Genomic DNA, 20,492 nt, shown 5'->3' on the forward strand with positions numbered 1-20,492 from the left:
GCGCCGCGAGTGCCCCGGCTGTGCGGCGGGATGGGGGTGTGCGCATGCGCGGGGCAGTGGGCCGGAGGTGCGCGCGGAGCCACGTCAGCCGGCCGGCCGGCCTTCGGGGCGGTCCCCGGGCTCGCAGAAGGCGCTCGACACCTGTCCGCTTCCTCGCCGGACCCCTCCCCCCACCGCCGTTCACCCCCTAACCCTGGCCCCTCACCCAGCACCACACGTTTCCGCAGACTTCCCAACGTGATCCCCCCACGTCTGCGTCCCCGCAGGGTTCATTTCCGAGACTCCTCTCCCGCGGTCCCCCCCCCGGCAGTCCTGGAAAAATGTTTATTTGTGTAACAAAGCGCCGGCTGGGGGGCGGGGGCTGCGGGGCGGGGCAGGGGCTCCTCCTCCGGGTTACTTCTTTTTCTTGGCCACCTTGAGCCTCCCCTCGATCAGCCGCCGGGCCTGCCTCTTGATCTCGGCCCGCGAGGGGACGTAGCTGTGGTCCACGTCTGCGAACTGGAAGGTTTCTAGAAAGGAGGTCCAGGAGGAGGGCAGCTGCACTCTGCAGCCCCTCTGCTCCAGCGAACTCGCTTACAGTGCGGGCTTTGTTGGCCTGCATCCATCACCCGGCCAGCTATTAGCAATTTTTTCTTATTTTCTATCTTCCTGATGCCCTGGCGTGTGGGGTCTTACAGACCCGGGGAGAGGCTGTCCCCTCGCAGGGCTAGCCAATCCTTAGAGACAGCAGATGCCTCGCCCGCTGGGAGCGTCTTTCCTGCAAACCGAGCGATCCAGAGCCCACACGCCCCAGCCCCCTTTCTATGTCACACTCTCACACCAGGTCAATAATCCTCCTCCTGAATCAACCCAGGCCCAGGCACCAGACAACTGGGGACGGCCCCTACACGGCAAGCCCACTGGAATTATTCCAAAAGCCCATCCGAAGCTGTTTACCCTGCCCTCCCCTGCCTTTCCCACAGAAACCCCCATAAAGGCTCTGGCCTCGGCCTTCCCCCTGCTCCTCTCCGCCGCCTGGCGGGCAGTGATGCTCCCATGTGTCAGGAAAGTTAGTAAATTCTCCTTTTGACAACAGCAGCCTCTCCATGTCCTCACTAAGTCCCTTCCGTGAATTAAAATCCCATGGGTACAAGAGACACACCTGTCTGTCCTCATAGCCCCCCTGTGCCTCTAGGCTGTCCTGGCCAGAAAGAACCATCTGCCACACGCCCCCTCCCCAATGCCGGGAGGCCTGGCCCCCAGCCCCGAGCCTGTACCTATCACATCGTCCTCCAGGTCTTCAAAGCTGATCCTCTGGTTCTGCTTCTCCTTCAGAGTTGAGGACTCCAGGGTATCCCTCACCTTTGCGTTGACCTGCAGGGCACAGGGCACTGTCAGCTCCAAGGGTACATGGGACGAATAGGCACCCCCAGCCTCGGGCTACCTCCTCGGTCCTGGACAGCGCCTGCAGTCTGTCAGCCAGGTACAGGAGCTTTCCCTCACAGTATGCCAGCTTGCTGGACACGTCGAGGGTGTTGGAGAGCACTTCTTTCTGTAGGCCCGGAGAAGGGTCTCATCTCTACCCTGGCTTCTCCCAGGGACCCTCCATGCAGACGGCTCCACCCCACTGTAGCTGGTACCTGGGCTGTGGGCAGTGCAATGCCGATCAGCCGGGCGTAGAGGTTGTCAATGCCCATCTGGATGGTCAGCAGCAGCTTCTGGCTCTTGGTCATGTTGGAGTAGGCCAGCTGGAGCCTTTCTTCCTCCTCTCTCAGCATGTCCTTCATTTTCTTCTCGACAGACTTAAAGCTGTTGAGGACGGTGGAGAGCGAGGTGGCACAGAGTCGAGGGCAGGCGGCCACAGACCTGCGTCGGGTGTCGTGCTAAACTCGGGGGCTCAAGAGCTCAGCTGTGGGCACGTGGCATCGCCCGGCTGGGCCTTCGCGGCCCACCTGCCAGGCTACCCACAGGCCCGTTGGCAGCCGACACACTGGGCTCTGAGCCGGGCCCCGCCCACATGGGCTGTTCACAAGGGCCCCACTGGGTGGCCCCGGGGGAAGGCAGGGGCCTCCTGGGGTACCTGGCCGAGCTGGGCGTCTGGCGGAACTTGAGCGCGGTCTCCTCCGCTTCCAGCTTCTTCATCAGGGCCTCCAGCTGCACCCGCCGCCGCTCGCAGCCCTCCACCTGCAGCCCGAGGTTCTCTTCCGTGGTCCTCTGAGCCAGGAAGCGGCCGGCGATGTCCTGGCCGGGCCCGTGGGGAGAGAAGCAGGTGTGGGCCAGGCAGGCATGGGCCCCCCCCAGAACTGGTTTCTTCCGGGGTCCCCCCCAGCGGTCAGGAACGATGCTGACCGCGGCCAGGCACTGGGTGAAGCGCTTTATGTGAGGCCCCGCGTGTCGCTCACAGCACGAGCAGAGAGGGCAGACACCCCAAGGCAGAGGCAAGGAGATCACCCCTGAGAGACTGCTGGGGGCTCTGAGCCACTCGTCCAAAGTCAGGGCCGTGGATGGGAGCTAAGCTTACTACTAATAAAGCCAGATCGGATTAAACGGAAGGGCCAGGCAGTGTCAGCCTCTCGTTGTGGTCCTGGCAGTTTAGGAAGGGACAGGATCGTAGGTGAAGGTCTCGGCATTTGGATCCTCCCTCCAGTCCCAGCGGGTCCTGTGTGGCCCTTGGAGTGTGGCTCGGATGTGCCAACCCTGTCCCGGCGTGCTCTCCACTCTCAGCCGTGAAGCCACGGCTCTGTGCCCACGTTCATTCAAGAGGTACCCGCGGCAGGCTTTGGGCTGGGGGGGGGGCCCCTGCCTTCCACCCACACCCCAGGAGTGCCAGGGGGCAGTACCCAGAGGTGGGAGCATTGCACGGCCATCTTCACTTTCTCCACCAAAGCAGTCACGTCTGTCTGGTATTGGATATCAGCCTGGGAGGTCTCTCTTTTCCTCACTGGGCAGAGCAGAGGGGAAGGGTGGCCAGCATGCAGGAGGGTCACGGGAGCTTTGCCCGAGGCCATCAGACATCTCCTTGCGTGCCCAGCTGAGCGGGTGGCTGTCGGAGTTCCCTGCATTTTGCCCTGCTCCCCCCGCCCCCTCAGCTGGCCCTTCAGGGACGCCCCAGGGCAGCTCCATCCGGCGGGTGCCTGGCACGGGTGCTTCCGGGCACTTCTCAGAGGCAGCACGGGGGCCCGGGGGGCTTGACACAACCCTTCTGAGGAATCACTGGGTGGTCGAGCCTTGGGGAGCCAGGGGACTGCACCGTTAAGTGCATTTCACAGCTGAGAAAACTGGGGGCTCGAGCACACTCAGCAGCAAGCCCAAGGTTGGGAGCAGTGCCTTGCAGAGTGGGCTGTGGCTGCTGGCACTCAGCCTCTGCGGGTTAGTGGGGACAGGCAGGGGCCCGTCCGTCTCCCTCGCCCCGGCAGCCCTCGCAGAGACCTGAGTCCCTGCCGGCCTTTTGGGACCCTGGCTGGGGGCGGGCAGAGAGCTGAGCGGTTACCTTTCAGGTTACCTTTCACAGTTTCTGCACCCATGAGACTGGAGGGGAAGTCCAAGTCCCGCCGGCCCTGGGAGGAGGGGGAGGAAGGGATGAGTGACGTCTTCTGCGGGGGCGGGGCTTCCCGCCGCCGTGCGGTCCCAGGGTCCTGCAGGGACTCACCCTGCGGAACTTCTCGGTGGTCTCCTTCGTGTGGATCTTGTCGATCAGCTTCTTCTGCTGGTTGAGCCGGTTCTCCCGTGCCCTGCGTTCCTCGATGAAAGTCGCCTCCGCTTGCCTCATGTTCATCTGGGGACGCAGGCGGTGGGGCAGGGGTGCGTCTCACCACGGCTTCCGTGGTGCTAAGTCCGGCCGGCGGCGGTTTCAGTCCCGATCTTCTAGGTTTGGGACTAGTGTTGGAAGCTCTCGGCTGTCCCCTTCGTTCTAACGTGCCCAGGCCTGCGGCTTTCGTAGTCCTTCCGGCCCTCCGTTCTCCTCTCTGGACGCCTCTCCCACCTGGCCCCTGGGGGTGCTGCCTTCTGCAACTGCAGCCTCGGCTCAGGGACCCCGTTTCTCTCTGTAGCCTGGGCCCCCCGCTGCCTCAGCCGGCTCCACTGACAACTCACTGGAGTGATGCCCCAGTCTAAAAAGGAAGTCAGCATCTTCCCCCAGGCCCCGTCTCTTCCCGAGTGTCCTGCTTTGGCGGCTAAATCTATCATCCCTCCACACCTGCCCTTGCGTCCTGCACGCTGCCCTCCCCACCCCCGTCCACATCTGACTTGGCCCCACACGTCATCGGGTGACCTTTAGAGGCTTTGGGGCCCCAGTGATGACCAGGCACCCAGCTCTACCGCTGGTCTGTTCCATGCAACCAGGATCTGGACTCTGCTCACCCTTAGCCTCTGCAGCCAGAGCATGGCCGTTTTTGAAACGCAAATTTCTCCTCCCAGAGCTCCAGGTTGGGTGGGGGGCCAGCACCTAACCCCCCCCCCCCCGCCCCACTGCCTCCACTGGTTCAAAGGCTCCCTTCCTCTGCACCTGCTCTGTTCCAGCCAGCCGTGCCTCCTTTGGCCCCGTTATGCCCCAGGACCTTGGTTGTCCTTCGTCCTCTAGGGTTGGGACCGCTCGGTTATATGCAGAGCCCTACTTGAGCACTGCCTCCCTTAGCAGCTAAGGGCCCCCCAGTGGCCCCACATCACGCACTCGTCTCTGCAGCACGGCCCAGTGGTTGTGTGACATTTCTTCATGGACCGCTGATGGTTCCATCAGGAGGAGGATGCATGCCTGACTTACAAGGGCTTCGAGGAGGCCTTGGTGCAGACCTGGTGAATGGATGGCCTCTGCCTGCACCGGGCTAACTCTCTCCCTCCTGTGTCTACCTCTTGGCTTCCATGCCCAGGGGCGACTCTTTCTGTCCAGGGGCCTAGTGTGTGAGCAGAGCAGGCCAGTGAGGTGGCTGCTGGGTCCCTCCAGTGATGGTGGGCAGCGCAGGCTGTGAGTGTCCCTGCAGACCCTGGGCTAGATGGGTCAGAGACAGGGACCTGCGGGATCCCCAGGCCTGGGACTTGAGCTCACCTTGACCTCATCTGTAATCATCATGGCATCCTGGGACATGACGGTCATGTCTGACAGTTCTGAGCAGTAGTCACCCACGAGATTCTGCAGCTTGTCCAGCCCTGTGGGGTAGCTGGCCAGCTCCTGCATCGAAAGGGGCGGGAGCAGGTGGGCACAGAAACCGATGGCCCCGGGGCTCCAGGCCAAGCAGATGCTGCCCCTCACTCCTTACCCCAGACAGTGTGGGCCCTGAGGACACTGGAGGGTCCGGCCTGGGGCCCCAGCCCCCACCAGGCACAGAGCAGGGAAAGCACCGTTTCAGGAGGGCAGACGGCATTTCCCTGGTGGGCCTTCCCACTGCCCAGGACACTCAGACATACTTCCAAGGAGGCTGTGATGGAGGTGTGGCACCGGGTGAGTGGTGACTGTGCCCCACCCCGGGGGAGCCTGCGACTGGGGAGTGGCTGCTGTCTGAAGCATAGCAGAGGGGCTCGAAACGCGGACGTGGGGTCAGAGACTAGGGCTCAAGGCCAAGGCTGCCCTGACCAGCGGGCTAGGGGGACTTGGGAGAGCCACTTCACTTCTGAGTGTGCCCACCTATGGATAATTGGTTCTTTCACAAGGCTGCTGTCAGAATCCATATGTAATGAAGTATTAAGCTCAGAGCCAGGCTCGTATATATCTAATATATCTTTAAAAAAATTTTTTTTAATGTTTATTTTTGATGGAGACAGAGACAGAATGTGAGTGGGTTGGGGCAGAGAGAGAGGGAGGCACAGAATCTGAAGCAGGCTCCAGGCTCCAGGCTCTGAGCTGTCAGCACAGAGCCTGACGCGGGGCTCAAACTCATGAGCTGTGAGATCATGACCTGAGCTAAAGTCGGACGCTCAACCGACTGAGCCACCCAGGTGCCCCAGTATCTAATATATCTTGACCCTTAGTCGTTTGTTGTTAATAACTACATACTGTAGAATTTCCCTAGTTTTTAAAAAAAATACAGATGACCCCAGGAGTTATTTTTAAAAACTGCGTATGTTCTGAAAAGAACATGCCTCCCGGGGGACATAATTGGTCACACGAAGGAGGTCTGGACCCCAGGTAACAGCCGGAGTGGGGTGGTGGGCCCAGGAAGGCGAGGTGTGCAGGGCCTCGGCTGAGTCTAGCAACGGGGCTGAGGCAAGAGGGACAGGCAGGAGGACCGTGACACCTGCCTGTGCAGTTTGGGCAGAGCCTGGGGGGCTGCGACCCCAGCCAGGAAGAGTGCCGGTGTCTGCCCATCCCACCACGTCTCCACCTGTCACCTGGCTCGCTGCGCTGCCCTCCAGGACTCCCCCTGCCCCAGCCTTGGGGTGAGGGAGTGTGGACAACTTCCTCGTTCTCCCTGTGCCCCTCCTCCTCTCGGCACCAGGGCCCCCACCGTCCAGCCCTCCCATCTTCTGGTCCTCTTCCTCCCCATGAAGAGGCCTTGCCTCCCGGTGGGACTTGTGGCCCCTGGGGGCCTCCTCCAGGCGTCCTCTGCTGGGGGCAGGGCGGCTGGCTTAAAAGAGCTGGGCAGCAAGCTCCAGGTTACTGGCCTGCCGTCTATGAAGTCCCTCTGGGATGAGGGACCTTCTGAAGGCTCAGGGCCCATCTTTTGCCCTCGGAGGCCAGGCAACGATAAAGGATGGGGCAAGATAAAAACCGAACCATCAAGTACGTGCAAGAAAACCCAAACAATTCTGATGTGTCCCATAATATGCCTTTTTGAAACAGCAAATTACACGTCCTTGATGGAATGTTTTCCACCTACAGGTGCAGGGTGTCCCTGCTCAGCTGGGGCCTCAAGCAGGGCTCTGTCCCGGAGGCAAGCCGGCCTGGAGGAGAGTTTCAGCCCCCTCCCCACGGGAGGGGGTGGTGGTGGCAGGGGTGGCCCTGCCCCGGAGGCTGAGGTCCCCACTGAGATCCTAGCCCTGCGTGCAGGCTGGGGCCTGACACTCCCGCCCTCCGGGCCAGATGACCTCCCTGGGCTGAGGTGTGGGGCGAGGGGGCTCACTTTCTTCAGATAATCCAGCAGGTCCACGTACAGCAGGTAGATGTTCTGGCTTGCGGTGATCTTGATCACGGTCTTTTCAATGTTGTTCTCCAGCTGGCGGATGACCTGGGGGTCGCCCGAGGGCACACGGTGCTTTGGGACAGACCGCGTGGATGCCCACCTGGAGGCCGACCGGGGAGGCTGCGCTTTCTTCCAGGGAGGGTTTGCCCGTGTGGCTTTCTCCCAGCCCCGCCGTCCAACGGAGTCCCATCCCTCTCTCCCGGGGCCCCGCCTCCCGGAGGAGCTTCGCCCCTCCCACCGGAGGCCCCGCCCCTCCCGCCACCTGCCGCAGGCGCTGCTCCTCCTTGGTGTGGTCGGGCTGCCTCCGCAAACTAGCCAGCTCCAGCTTCATGCTCTCCAGCTTCTGCTCCCGCCGTCGCACCAGGTGGATCAGTACGTTGTGCACGTTCACGCGGTCGAAGACGTACTTTTGCAGCTTCTCCCGCGCCACCTGGGTCGGGGAGGGCACGGCCCGCGCGTGGGTGCGCAAGGGGCCGCGGGGACCGCGCACAGCGGGGCTGGCGGGGCGGGACCCCTGGGATTGGGAACTCGCTCTGCCCGCCACCGGCTCCGCAACGTGGTTTAGTGGTGGTGGTCGGGGTGGGGGGCGGGGGGCGGTGCGCTGGCCGGGCGAGGCCGAGGGATCCCTCCTGCCACCTTACCTCCATGGAGCAGCGGCAGTGTGCCAACCTCATGGGCACGTCCTTCCCGCAGGCCTTGGAGATGGTCTGCTGGTCATACTGCAGAGCGGTGGTGGCTGAGCTGGGACCCCGGTCTCCCTGTGTACCCCCAGCCACCAGTCCCTCCCTCCCTCCAGGCATTCTCCCCGGGGCCTCTCTAGCCTGTGCTAGCCCAGCAGCGAGGGCCCATCCAGGCTATCCCAGCTCAGAAGTGATGGGAGTCAGGAGAAGAGGACCCAGGTCTCCCCTACATGGCCAGAGAGCCAGAGGGGCCCCTGCTGTAGGGGGAGCCCAGGAAAAGCTCCCCATCAGGCCCACCCTGCCATCTGGGATGGGCGGTGGGGAACCTGCCCATCGGGCTTGCTGGAGTGACAGGTCCTGGGGAGCCCCTCCCCAAGATGCCCCCTGGCTCCCGAGAGGTAAGAGCGGGAAAAGGGGGAGGTCCTTGTTGTCCCCTCGTGTGTGGGCCTGTTTCAGCATGTGCCCATCCCCAGCCCGTGGTCAGCAGGGAGGGGGAGCAGGGCTGCTCACCTTCTTGGCCAAAGCCCAGTCCTGGGCCCCACGGTGGATGGTGCTGTGCAGGAGAGCCAGCGTGGCTCTGTTCTTGACCGTCTTCTCCTTTACGGCCTGGATCTGCAGTGCCCGGCATTGCTCTGGTGGGGGGAGGGGAGGGGCACGGAGATGCTCCTTCCTGCCCCCACTCGAGGGCCACAGGCTTCACTGCCCAGCAGTGCTTATCTGGATGGCTCTTAGTGATGACTGTGCTGCGCAGTGGGGGACGTGAGGTGGCAGCCAGAGGTGGGCACGTCCTGTGATCCCTTCCAGACCCAATGGCCAGAGAACGTCCCCTCTGGCTTTGGGGCTCACTGTGCTCACAAATCTCCGTGAAGCCCCCTGCATGGCAGACCCTTTTGATCCCTCCTCTCAGGTCTGTTGGGGGGGGGGGGTGGCCGCTAGCCCTTGTTTGCCCTGGACCGGCCCTGTGTTAGATCTGAAAGCCCCTGGGCCCTGCATGGGGCCAGGCAGGCTGGTCCATTGCGGGGGGGCGGGGGGGGGGGGCGTGGAGGGCTCACCCTGGAGCCGAGTGATTGTCTTCAGCTCCTGGATCTGCCCCTCCACATCTGCCTCGCTGCATGCCTTCATGGTGGCTGTCAGGGTCCTCCAGGCCCCCGTGCAGCTCCCGCCCTCCCTGTCCTGGGCCTGTTCAGCAGAGCCACAGGCAGTTCATGTCCCCGGAATCTCAGCCCATTGTGATGGGGGCCGAGATTCTCAACCACGGGGCCCTGGAGATCCCGGCCCACCCTGCCCCCTCTCTGTGCCCCCCGCCAGCCTTGGGGTTGCCCCCTGCATGCTCGGGTCAGCTGCTGTCTGCTCAGGAGCACTGCTGGGGTCAAGGCACTTTCCATAGCGAAGTGATTTGTGGTGATTTGACACGGCACCCCACGCCAGCCCCCTGTACCCTCCCCATCCCCTCCATACCCCAAGGCTGTCCTCCGCTGAGCCTCCTAAAACCTCTAATCTCTGCCTTATGCGATCTCCATTTCTTCACCCCACCCCAAGCTCAGATTCCACACCCCGGGGCGACCTGGCTCACGAGACCTCAGCTGTCAGCCCCGAGACCTCAGCTGTCAGCCCCCACGACCTCACCCCGCCCTGACCTCCACCTGCTGCCTGGAGCCCACCCTGCTCCACCTCCACGTTCCTGGGGCAATTCCCGGGTCCAGTTTCGATGCCGCTTACTCCAGGCGGGGTCGTGTGCAGCCCAAGCTTCCCGTGCGGTTAAGCGCTCCGAACACCTGCCAGCCTGGGACCCTGAGGGAGGCACGCCGGATGGGTTGCTTTCTCCAGCGGCGCCGCATGGATTTGCAGGGGCCGCCACAGCCAAGTGGCAGGTGGGTGAAACAATGGCAATTGCTCGTCTCACATCCTGGAGGCCAGGTGTTAGCAGAGCTGGCTCCTCCTCAGCTTGTAGGCGGTCATCTTCTCGCTGTGTCCCCACATGGCCGTCCCTCCGTGCGTGTCCGTGACCTCCTCTCCTAACAGGGACACAGGCCGGAGTGGATCAGGGCCCGCTTCGTTTCAACACAACCATTTCTTTAAAGGCCTGATCTCCAAGTGCAGTCATGTTCTGAGGTCCTGGGGGTTAGGGGTCCAACATGTAAATCCGGGGACCCCGCTCATGACCACGGCCTTCACTCACATATTGTCACGTGCAGGTCCCCCACGACCTCACACAGACCTTTTCGGCTTTCTGGTCATTGCCAGTTTTTTTTTTCTTTTCTTTTTTTTTACACATTTATTTATTTTTGAGAAACAGAGTGAGACAGCGTGAGCGGGGGAGGGGCAGAGAGAGAAGGAGACGCAGAATCCGAAGGAGGCTCCAGGCTCTGAGCAAGCGGTCAGCACAGAGCCTGATGTGGGGCTCAAACCCATCAACCGCGAGATCATGACCCGAGCCGAAGTCGGACGCTCAACCGACGGAGCCACCCAGGCGCCCCAAGTCATTGCCAGTTTTTAAAAGGGGAGTCCAGACCCATTTAAAACTCCAAGCTCAGCTTCTGCCCTCCCTCTGAGACCTCAGGGGGTTGGAAGGACCCGTCAAGGGCCTGGTCTGCTCCCTACAGTGCCAATTCTGCCCCCTGTCCTCCCAGGGCCTGAGGCCAGGCTGCTCACTGTCCCTCAATATTGCTTCTCCCTTCTTCCGCAGATGTACACCCTCTGAATTTTAGTGGGGCACGTGGTGGCCCAGAGCAAGGCTGTCCCCCTAGGCGCCTTGGCACCAGGGATATCATGGGACTCTGTTTTGGCCAATGGAGTGTAAGCACAAGTGGGAGGGAGCTGTCCTCCTCCCCAGGGACTGGAACTAGCACCGCTGTCACCGTCTCGGACCACGAGGTGGGTCTGGAATAGAGGCCGTCACAGCAGGGAGCGGGCCAAACGGAGCCCGGGCCCCTGACGGCCTGTGGGTCCCGGACCACCCACTTGGACACGAAAGAAAACTCAAACCCCGGCCTGCTCCCCCCGTGGTTATCCCGGGCTTCCCATCATTGTGCCTTCCCGCTAACAGATTCCCTGCTGCACAGTAGGTGCACAGTATTCTTTCGAACGACTGGCTACGCCGAGAGGTACGGGAGCTGAGCCGGGGCTGGGGCGGCGTGGCCCTGTGCCTGTGTGTCCTCAGGTTACTGGGAAGGTGGACTTGCCCAGGTTTTATGTGATCTCTGCCTCTTCCTCTGCTGGGGGGTGGGTGGGGTGTGTCATCTTACCCACTCCAGAACTTGCCTGCCAAGCGGACGGAGCTTCTGCAAGCTAGCTCTGGCCTGCCCCCACCCCTCGCTTCCTCCTCCCCTGGAGAGAAGGACGGAATCTGATAGGTGGGTTTGGAATGGCAGGCAGGCAGGCACAGCCGCTTCCTGCCCCTCGTCTCTTGGGAGTCAGGCGCTGATTGGCCAAACACCTTCTGCTCTGCCCCTCAGGGACTGGTTGTGTGGAAGTGGGTCCCATAGGACAAGGCCGTGGTGGTGGCCTTCCAGTGCCCGCAGGGCCTGATTCTGGGGCTCAGTGTTAGGAACTGCCCTGGCAGGTCCTCCCGTGTATGATGCGAAGGTGACATCTGTCTCTCATCTTGCTGCTTTGACGTGCTTCCCGATGGCTGCAGAACTCAGGTTGGAGAAGGGCGAGGCATTTATTTGTCCAGCGACCCCCAGCAGCAGCTGTCACCTCTGACTGTGGGGGACGCCGGGACCAGACAGGGAGTGTCAGAGCACCAGAGCATGCAGATGGCCCTTCCGCCAAGTGCCCAGAGCCTCTCTGACCCTCTGCAGCTCTCGGTGGCCACCGTGTTTCTCACTGCCCTATGGGAGCCAACCACCATGGGGACAGCCCCTCTGGTCTGACCTCCTGGGCCGGCGTGGAAGCAGTTTGCACAGGTTTGGCAGATCTGGCCACGCCTGTGTGCAGGGGACACCCGCTGGGTCACCTTAGGGTGTGGGGAGGGTCTTCGTGGGGGGAGAGGGCCAGTTTGGGGTGCAGACGCCCTGAGGGCTGTGTTCCGGAAGTCTTTGGCCCAGGTCTTCTGCGTCCCAGCTGGAGCTCTGCTAGCTGCGCCGATCTGTAGGAGATAAAGGGGGCCGGCTAGAACCGCACCCTAAGCTGCTGACCAGGCCTGAGATCAGTCAGCTTGGCGTCTGGCCACTCTTCTTGGGGTGCCCACACTCCTCATTCTGCACTCCCCCCACCTCAGGGCCCCCGACCCCTCCTGCACGAAGGGCTCAGGAAGGTCTGGCGTGCCTCCCACTCCCGCCCTTGCAGGAGGGACAGGCCAGCAGGGAGAGGCCCTGTCCAGCCTGCACGTTGGACCCTGGGCTTGCCTGCCTCAGCCCCTGGCACTGGGCCCTCAGGTTCTGCTTCCCACTGCCCCCAGCCTCTCCCTTGTGCCCGGGGTCTTTGGGGAGCCACCTGTCTCTAGAAGCCTCTCACCTGTGCCCAGGCCTTTGGGGAGCCGCCCCGTCTCCAGGAAGAGCCAGAGGTTGCTGCATCTGTGCGACTCCACTCGGGTCACCCAATAGCTGGCCACTGAGCCTGTGACTGGGGACAGGGGCAGGGGCCAGTGGGCTGTGGGCCTGGGTCTCTGCACTTCTCAGGGAAAGGGGACCTGGGCAGATGGTGGTGGTGGGCTCGGCAGGACGCCCACTGAGAACTGGGACCCCATCCCAGGAGGCAGGCCTCCCACCCCTGCCGAAGAGCCAGCATCCCCTCTGGCAATCAGGTGCATTTCCAAGGCCATAGGCACAGGCCCCGGAGTACCCACCTACGGCCACCAGCACCTTCCACTGGAAGGGGTACGGAAACTTCCTCTGAAGGAACATCTGCAGGCCGAAGGTTGCACCGGTGCCTGCCAAGAGCCAAGGTCTCCGTCAGCCAGCCTGTCCACGAGGTGCTGAGCGCCCCCGGCACCTGTCAGGCTCCCAGCACCTGACGCCACCTGCCGGGGAGTCAGGGTGAGACAGGAGGGCGAGGTCTCTCCATACCCCAGGACACGGGGACCCAGCCTACCTGTGACAAAGGTGAAAATGCCCTTCACGAAGGCGCTCGACTGGCACGCGGCATACTCCCGGAGTCCCTGGGATGAGGGAGGGGATTGAGGGCCCAGTTCCCCTCCCGCTTCTTTTACCGTCCCTCCCGTCCCTCCTTCGGGCCGTAAGGAAGGAGACCTCCTCGTGAGGCCCTGAGGGCTTGGACACATCCCACCTGCCTGCATGTCCACCCAGGATGCCCCGGTCCCCACAGCAGGAGGCTCCCCCCCTCTCTGTCCCTGTCCCTCTTCCCTGACGAGGACCCCTCCCCCCCCCCCCCCCCCCCCCCCCCACGGATCCTCTACCCGCTCCGCTCAGGTCAGCTGCTGAGGTCGGGGGCCCGCGTTCCAGGCGGCCTTCTCACCGGGTGCTTGGCGGCCACGGCGTCGTCCACCCGGGACAGGCCCAGGTTCACCATGTCTGGCGGGTCACCGGGAGCCAGCGGGCGAGCCTGCGCAGGACCCGGCGGAGGGGGCGGGGCCGAGCAGAGGGGCGGGCCTGCGCAGGACCCGGCGGAGGGGGCGGGGCCGAGCAGAGGGGCGGGCCTGCGCAAGACCCGGCGGGGAGGGCGGGGCCGAACAGAGGGGCGGGCCCGCGCAAGACCCGGCGGAGGGGGCGGGGCCGAACAGAGGGGCGGGCCTGCGCAGGACACGCGGAGGGGGCGGGAGCGAGAGGAGGGGCGGAGCCTGTGTCGGAAGGGGGAGGCGTGGGGGGGCGTGGCTAGGGTCCTGTGAGAAGGTGGGAAAGGGTGGGGGGTGATGGTGGGTAGTCTGGGCGATGGGACTCAGGTGGCCTTTGAAGTAGAAGGGGAGTGAGGCTGGGTCCTGGCCAGGTCTTCTGGGGTAGATTGACCATCAGTTTAGGTCGGTGGTCAGAACGTTGAAGTCCCAGCTGGCACAGGGACCTGGGAATGGACAGATTCCCTGGACTATTGGGTCCTGTGTGACATGTGGGCAGGTCTAGCTTACCTGTATGCCCCAGCCACGGTGGAGAAGCAAAGCTACCGCCTGGCCTGAGGATGAGGCCAGGCCTGGGCTGTTTTCCTGACTCGGGGGCAGTGCCTGTCCAGTGGCCAAGGCTGGGCATTCTGGGTGAGGCAAGACCCCTCCTTTGAGGCTCCGGCCCTTTACTAAATGGTCATGTTGACCTTAAGAATGAAAGTTATTTTACCAGCAGATATGGGTTGATTGGGGAATAGCGCAGAATTGCAATTTGGGATATGCAAGCTAACGGCAAAACCACAGACAAGTCCAACAGAGGAGAGAAACATTATTTTACGGAGAAGAAGGAAATGGGAGGGGTCCTGAACCAAACCCAATGGAGAAAAGCAAGGGTTCAGGGTGATGGAGACTTTTCACAGGCTGAGTTGCAGGGGCCTGGATTTCTTGTAGGAGGGGTGGTGTAGGTCTTTGCCCATGGGGCCTGTAACTCGTGATTTCCCCCGATTGACACTGTATGGCGTGGCTCCTCTGTGGGCCGGGAGAGGCAGGGCTGACTCGGAGGATGGTAACCCTGTCCTCACCCCCAGACCCACTACCTTCGCTTGCGCACACAACAGGGGAGGGTGGGCTGCAGGCTGGTGCCCCCGCCCCCTCCCCGGCACCCCGAGGAGGCCATCCTGTGCCGTCCACACGCCCTTTGCCAGGATGGGCTTCTCTTGCTCTTCCTACCCCCTGCCTCCCACATGCCCAGTCCTTAGAGTGTGTGCGTGTGCCTGTGCACGTGTGTGTGTGTGTGTGTGCTGACATGTCTGCGCGAGCCCCTCTTACCTGGACAGGGGCCTCCCTCCTGGCCCGGGGCCCTGGAGGGGAAGAGACGGAGGAGAGACACAAGGGTCCAGAGAGCAGGCCACCCCGTTTCTCTGTGCGTGCTGCTCCCTGGTTCCAGGTCGGGTACCCCACAGTGGCCTCTCACTAACGAGTGGGGTCAGCCCCTCTCCTGCCTGGCTGTGCCCTCTTCTGGCCTGGAGGACACCATCCCCTTCCTCCTCCCCTCTGCTTCCTCCCCTCCTCACATCCCTCTCCTCCCCCCTCTCCCCTCATCCTCTCCTTTTCCCCATTTCTCTCCCCCTCCCCTCTTCCCTCCCCTCTCCTGCTCCCTCCTCCCCTCCCCTCCTTCTCTCCCTCCTTCTATCCTCCCACCCCTCCCCTCCTCCTCCTCTCTTCTCCACTCCCCCCTCCCCTCTTCCCTCCCTCTTTCTCTCCTCTTCCTCCTTCTCTTCTCATTCCCATACTTAGTGTGGCTGCCCCAGCAAAACTGGAGGCCCGGCACATGGGAGGATCTCCAGACCCCGGGTGGGGCAGCTGCCAGTGGGCCAGAGGCTGACTTGAGGCAACCTGGTGGTTGAGGTCGCCACCTGGCCCCACAGATGCTCTCATGGGTGCGAGCTCTCGGGCCTGCCATCAGGTGCATGACACGTCACCCAGGTTTGGCAAGAGGAGGAGGCACGGGGGCCTGGCTGCTGAGCAGTGGGGGCTGGGACGACCCAGGCCCGCAGAGCCCACGTCCTGACTGCCCTGCACACTGAACCTGAGGCAGGGTCACGGTGGCCTGCAGCCTGTGATCGGGGTGCTGAAGGTACCTGAGGGACAGGAGCATTGGAGGCAGCTGCCTGGTTTGGATTCCAGGTGAGGGTGGGGGCAGGGGCCCCTCCTGAAGCCCCAGGCAGAGATGCCCAGCCCCGACCCATTTCCTGGAGGGACACAGAGGGCACCCACAGGTTAGGAGAAAGTGGGTCGTGTGTTTACACAGAAACTATGCGCACGTGGGTGGGGTGCAGGGGACCCTGAGAGCCCGTGCAGGAACCTAGAGCTGGGAGCAGCAGAGCTGACCCACCCAGGTCAAAGGGTGGAGGGGAGGACCGGTTCTAGAAGGTCGAGGTGAACTGTGTAGGTGAGGCCCCCAGTGACCATAGGGAGGATCTGGCCTCCGCCCTCCCAGCTCCTGCAGGGGCTCCCTGGGGTGGAGTCTGACTAGGCAGGGGGCCAGGGGGCCCTTGACATCGTCAGCACAGTTCGGGCTCCCTCTGTGGTCAGCAGGGTGGAGGCACGGAGACCTGGAGACTGCTTCTCCCCCGAGGGCAGAGGTCTGGGGGAAGAGAGCAGTGCCACGAACCTGACGGCTGGGCCTGGGGGAGACGGTCAGCAGCCCTGAGCCACCGAAACCAGTGAGAAGTGACTGGAAGGATCCTGGGGCTCCTGGATCGTCAGGAAGCTGGAGAACCAAGCCCGTGGGGTCTGGGACAGCTCTGGTGAGTGGAGATGGACAGAACAAGAACCACCAAGGGAAGTGTTGGGTCTGAGCCACGCTGGGGGTGCCGGCTCCAACCAACCCCCGAGTCCCAGGGCTCCTCCCTGCAAGGCTCAGACCCCAGGGTGGGGGCAAAGGCGCTGCTGGACAAGGTGGCAACCCCCACACCTGTCCCCTTGGCCTTCACAGCATGACGCTGGGAGGGGCCGAGGCAAGGAAGCCAGACGGCCCCTTGCCCACCAATTCTGTCCTCAGTGGCTGCTGGCTCGAGCTTGGCACAAGGGCAGGAGCAGGTGAAGGGTGCTCGGGGGAGCCCCGGTTCCTGCCTCCTGGGTGGTTGTGCTGCAGTTGGGCAGGGCCCAGGGCCCACCCCTCCACACAGCCTGCAGGGGAGGGGCTCCCCCCGCCCTCACCCCTCCCTACCTCTCACCAGGAGCTGCTGGAAGTCCCTGCTTCCCTTTGAGAGGGGAGGAGGTGGCCTCTTCATGGCCAGAGCCTTCCTTTACCCACAGTGGGGCCTCCTCCTCAACCCGCAGGGCATCTCTGTCTGACTTGGCCCCAGGAGGCACACGGAGGAAAGGCCAGGGTGTGGTCCGCGTTTCGGAGAGCCCGCCTTCCCTGCATCTTTTCACTATGGAGCTGGACCAGCCCTGGCAGAGTGGGCAGGGCATAGGGGTTCAGCTTGTCTGGGGCAGCCCTGGAGGGCAGACTGGCCTTTCCTGGATGGCACCCACCCCCGCAGCACTGGGGCTGGGGCCCTGCTCCTCTGTGTCCCTGGTCTCCCCCGGGGGGCTGAGAGGGCGATGCCACCTGCTCAGTGCCCACCCATCGTCAAGAAAGAGCCCCCCACCCTGCCCCAGCCCTGGGGCCAGGGTGTCTCTGCAGGTGAGGGGAGAGGGGGCTGCAGAAGCCATAGCCGGATGCACCCCTGCCTCCCGGGAGGCCACCCTTCAGTGCCTTGGGCCTTGTCTGTGCATGCCCGCCCCCAGTGGGCTGTCTGTGCCCGGCTGGAGTAGGGGTGGGGCAGGAGGCAGGCTTCACGTGTACATTTTCTTTTTCCTGGAATTAAGTCTATGGCTCTGTCTGTGTCATAACCTGTGTCGTCTGTGGAAGCCAGGATGGCCTCCGGCAGCATGTGTCACTTCTGACAGTGTGGGGTTTACTTCGCGACCCCACAGCTCAGCCATAAGCGTGCGCGGGGGTCGGGCAGCCCCAGCTGGGGGAGACCCAGACCCGTTGACCAGTCACTCGGGACCCCCAGCCCCGGCAGCCACCGATGGCCTTTCTGTGGGCCCACAGAACGGGGTGGCTCGGGTCTCTGTGTCTCTGCACGACGCGCTCGAGGCTCATCAGCGACGTGGCCGGTCGGTCCTCGGTCCTCCCTGTTCTGGGCGCCGTCTCCCGCTCTGTGTTTGTCGTTCCCTGCGGTTTGAAGCGGGTTTCCAGTCCCAGGACTACCACGCTCCCGGCGGGCCGGACGCCCCGCCCGAGCCCCTCCTCAGCTCAGGGTCCAGCCAGCGGGGAGCACCCCCCCCCATCTCCCCACGCACAGAGCCTGCTGTGTGTGGCTGTGGAGCACTGCCCTCCGGGGCGCTGGGCGGGCAGGAGTGGGGAGGCCCGGCAGCTGCCCCCTGCGTGCACTCTGGGGGGCTCGGGGGACGAGGCTGCGGCCTCGAGGGCCTGCTGCGGCCACGGACAAGGCAGGCTGAAGCCACCCACACAGCCTGTGCCCCGGCCGCGAGTGCTGCGGTGTCTCCGGAGGCCACGGTGTGTAGCGCCCCCCGCTGGCCGACGTGACTTTCCTCCCTTGTTCATCCGCAACTGTGAACAGAGAACCCCCTGTGGGGCCTCAGAAGCCAACGGGCCACCAAGAGCTCCCATTGTCACCGAGTTTATAACATGTGCAGCAGGAGGAGAGTAAATAAACACGGAGGAAAATATTAAGCTCAAGCCCGGAGGAAACAGACCAGGGGTGGGGTGCACGCTGGGGTGTGAGGAGGGCTGCTTGGAGGAGACAGAGGCCGGAAGCCGCCCTGGGAGCAGCAGGCTCCCCCGGGTGCTGGAAGGGCCGCAGGGCCAGGGGGCCGATGCCGCCGGAGGCTGGGTTTCATCCCAGGTGCCCCGGCGGACGACTCGGGAGGGTCGTAAGCAGGGATGCGCCAGATCTGTGCCCCTCAGGGTTCGCTCCGGCCACGGTGTGGAGAGCACGTCCCGGGGGGCGAGGAGCAGGGGGGCCGGCAGGTGGCCGAATGGCACTCAAGACCCCGGTCAGGGGCACGCCGGTGGCAGGTGTGTCTTCTGTGGGTTGGGGCGCTGCCTCACACCGCTGAGGCTCCTCAGGGGGGTCTGTCCCTCGGTCCTCGCTGGCTGGAGGAAGGACTGAAGCACCACCCTGGCATAGCAGTCCTGTGGCTGGAGGTCATGTCTGTCCTGCCCCCACCCTTTCCTTGGAGCTCTGGACTTGGGGCCTGGGGACTTGGGGCCTGGGGACTTGGGGGCTTGGGGGCTTGGGGACTTGGGGGCTTGGGGACTTGGGGCCTGGGGACTTGGGGGCTTGGGGACTTGGGGGCTTGGGGACTTGGGGCCTGGGGACTTGAGGCCTGGGGACTTGGGGTGTGGGGATTTGAGGCCTGGGGACTTGGGGGCATGGGGACTTGGAGCTCTGGAGTTGGAGCCTGGGGACTTGGGGCCTGGGGACTTGGGGGCTTGGGGACTTGGGGGCTTGGGGACTTGGGGCATGGGGTCTTGTGCTTGGGGACTTGGGGTGTGGGGACTTTGGGGCCTGGGGACTTGGAGCTCTGGAGTTGGGGCCTGGGGACTTGCGGCCTGGGGACTTGGGGGCTTGGGGACTTGGGGACTTGGGGTGTGGGGATTTGGGGCCTGGGGACTTGGGGGCTTGGGGACTTGGGAGCATGGGGACTTGGGGCATGGGGACTTGGGGTGTGGGGACTTGGGCCCCTGGGGACTTGGAGCTCTGGAGTTGGGGCCTGGGGACTTGGGGACGTGGGGACTTGGAGCTCTGGACTTGGGGCGTGGGGACTTGGGGACTTGGCACTCCTTTGGCCTTCCTGTCCCCCAACCCAAGGGGTGTGTTTTTGAGGAAGATCTTGGAGCTTGTGCGTGTGTGTTTTAAACAAGGTATGATTTACGTATGGTAGGACTCACTTTCTGGGGACAGATCTGCGGGTTTTGACAGATGCAGGCACATGGCCACCAGGGTCCGGGCTCCAAAAGTGTCCGTGTGTCCCTCTGCCCTCTGCCGCTCCACCACCCCTGTTCTTGCCACCAGAGCAGCTTCTGTCCCCAGGGACGTACCTATTCTGGCAGGTCCGTGGCCTTTCCGGAGAGGCTTCTCTCACTCAGCAAACGCATCTGGGATTTGTCTAAGCTCTTTACCCGAGCGGATGGTTTGGGCTTTTCATTCGCTCCCGGCACGGAGGGACCCCACTCGTCCACTTACCCACTGAAGACATTTGCTTGTCTCCGCTTTTTAGTGGTTGTGAATAGAGCCCTCCGAACATCCGCGTGCGGGTTCGCGGGTTCATTTCTCTTGCGTCAGTGCCGAGGTGCGCGACTGCCTGGGACAGGACCGTCTCCCTTTGTGAGAATCTGCCACACCGTTTTCCAGGGTGGCGCCTGGCTTTTCCCGCCCAGCGGCCGCAGGAGGGTGTATTTGCAGGCGGCCCTGCCACCTGAGGGCCGCGCAGCGCGTCTCGCGTCTCGGAGCGGCTCCCCCTTCCTGTCCCCTGACTGATGGGCGTGTTTTCACGTGCTGACTTTCCTCCTGATGTTTTCTTTGGTGAAGTGGTTTTTCAAATCTTTTTCCTGTTTTTTTTTTTTTTCTAACTCGGATTGTTTGTTTTTCTTATCATTGCGTCTGTCTCGAGAGTTCTTTATACATTCAGGATTTAAGCCCCTTATCAGATGTGTGTTTTGAAAATATTTTCATGGGAAGGCTTTTCCTGTGTTGTGCCCAGTGACTCTGGGGCCTGGCTGCACTCGGAAGCACCCCCCTCCCACCCTCCACCCACCCCAGCGGGGGGACCCTTCCACTCCGAAGCACTCAGTAGTGTCGGCCCTCCCTGGGACCCCTGCCCCCCATCAGAGGTGTCGGGGCGCTGTGCCCCCAAGGACACAGGGTGATCGCAAGTAGTGTCTCTGGGTGCTCTGCGTGTGTGCACACAAGAGGTCACTGGGGAGCCCCCACCAGCCCATGGCGCCTCCTTGGCGATGCTCACGCCTACAGGCTTATGCAACCCTTGATAAGGTGGTTGTGATACCATAATCCACCCAGACGGGCGGCTCAGCTCCACCCTCCAGACGGGCTGCTGGAGGCCCAGTTGGTGGCTGGGTAGGGGGCGGTGGGGTCTAGAGTGAGGGGCACCCAGGCCTCCGACGTCCCCTCTGTCACAGCTGGC

The 20,492-nt window shown here is 63.1% G+C and overlaps 2 protein-coding genes across 5 annotated transcripts; both read right to left on the reverse strand.

Moving 5' to 3' along the window:
• Nucleotides 1-42: 42 nt before the first annotated feature.
• CCDC183 (coiled-coil domain containing 183) lies at nucleotides 43-9,900 on the reverse strand. 4 transcript variants are annotated; one of them, XM_053204340.1, is made up of 15 exons: nucleotides 9,491-9,900; nucleotides 8,824-8,950; nucleotides 8,282-8,403; nucleotides 7,733-7,810; nucleotides 7,354-7,521; nucleotides 7,032-7,136; nucleotides 5,021-5,143; nucleotides 3,629-3,754; nucleotides 3,470-3,536; nucleotides 2,820-2,920; nucleotides 2,060-2,220; nucleotides 1,620-1,788; nucleotides 1,424-1,531; nucleotides 1,257-1,353; nucleotides 43-509 (listed from the first exon to the last, which is right to left on the reverse strand). In XM_053204340.1, the coding sequence occupies exons 2-15, from the start codon at nucleotides 8,891-8,893 to the stop codon at nucleotides 394-396; spliced, it is 1,611 nt and encodes a 536-aa protein (XP_053060315.1). In that variant the 5' UTR covers nucleotides 8,894-8,950; nucleotides 9,491-9,900; the 3' UTR covers nucleotides 43-393. The 4 variants fall into 4 exon arrangements, with proteins under 4 accessions (XP_053060315.1, XP_053060316.1, XP_026906802.1 ...); XM_053204341.1 differs by lacking the exon at nucleotides 9,491-9,900 and having other exon boundaries at nucleotides 2,060-2,193; nucleotides 8,824-9,006; XM_027051001.2 differs by lacking the exon at nucleotides 9,491-9,900 and having other exon boundaries at nucleotides 3,482-3,536; nucleotides 8,824-9,005.
• Nucleotides 9,901-11,416: 1,516 nt separating this feature from the next.
• TMEM141 (transmembrane protein 141) lies at nucleotides 11,417-13,328 on the reverse strand. Its single transcript, XM_027051003.2, has 5 exons — nucleotides 13,190-13,328; nucleotides 12,806-12,872; nucleotides 12,561-12,644; nucleotides 12,230-12,337; nucleotides 11,417-11,861 (listed from the first exon to the last, which is right to left on the reverse strand). Exons 1-5 carry the CDS (start codon nucleotides 13,241-13,243, stop codon nucleotides 11,848-11,850), a joined length of 327 nt encoding a protein of 108 aa, XP_026906804.1. The 5' UTR covers nucleotides 13,244-13,328; the 3' UTR covers nucleotides 11,417-11,847.
• Nucleotides 13,329-20,492: the final 7,164 nt, after the last annotated feature.

The sequence above is a fragment of the Acinonyx jubatus genome, chromosome D4 (genome assembly GCF_027475565.1).
Source record: "Acinonyx jubatus isolate Ajub_Pintada_27869175 chromosome D4, VMU_Ajub_asm_v1.0, whole genome shotgun sequence".
NCBI classification, from domain to species: domain Eukaryota; kingdom Metazoa; phylum Chordata; class Mammalia; order Carnivora; family Felidae; genus Acinonyx; species Acinonyx jubatus.

Excerpts from the sequence above, each read along its gene's own strand:
- CCDC183 (XM_053204340.1), bottom strand. The coding sequence starts at position 8,893 with ATGAAGGCATGCAGCGAGGCAGATGTGGAGGGGCAGATCCAGGAGCTG. Across the intron at positions 3,537-3,628 it reads CCACCGAGAAGTTCCGCAGG|GGCCGGCGGGACTTGGACTT; the intron begins GTGAGTCCCTGC and ends CCCTCCTCCCAG. Across the intron at positions 1,354-1,423 it reads CGCTGTCCAGGACCGAGGAG|GTCAACGCAAAGGTGAGGGA; the intron begins GTAGCCCGAGGC and ends TGTGCCCTGCAG.
- TMEM141 (XM_027051003.2), bottom strand. The coding sequence starts at position 13,243 with ATGGTGAACCTGGGCCTGTCCCGGGTGGACGACGCCGTGGCCGCCAAG. Across the intron at positions 12,873-13,189 it reads CCGTGGCCGCCAAGCACCCG|GGACTCCGGGAGTATGCCGC; the intron begins GTGAGAAGGCCG and ends CCCTCATCCCAG. Across the intron at positions 12,338-12,560 it reads GAAGGTGCTGGTGGCCGTAG|TCACAGGCTCAGTGGCCAGC; the intron begins GTGGGTACTCCG and ends CCCTGTCCCCAG.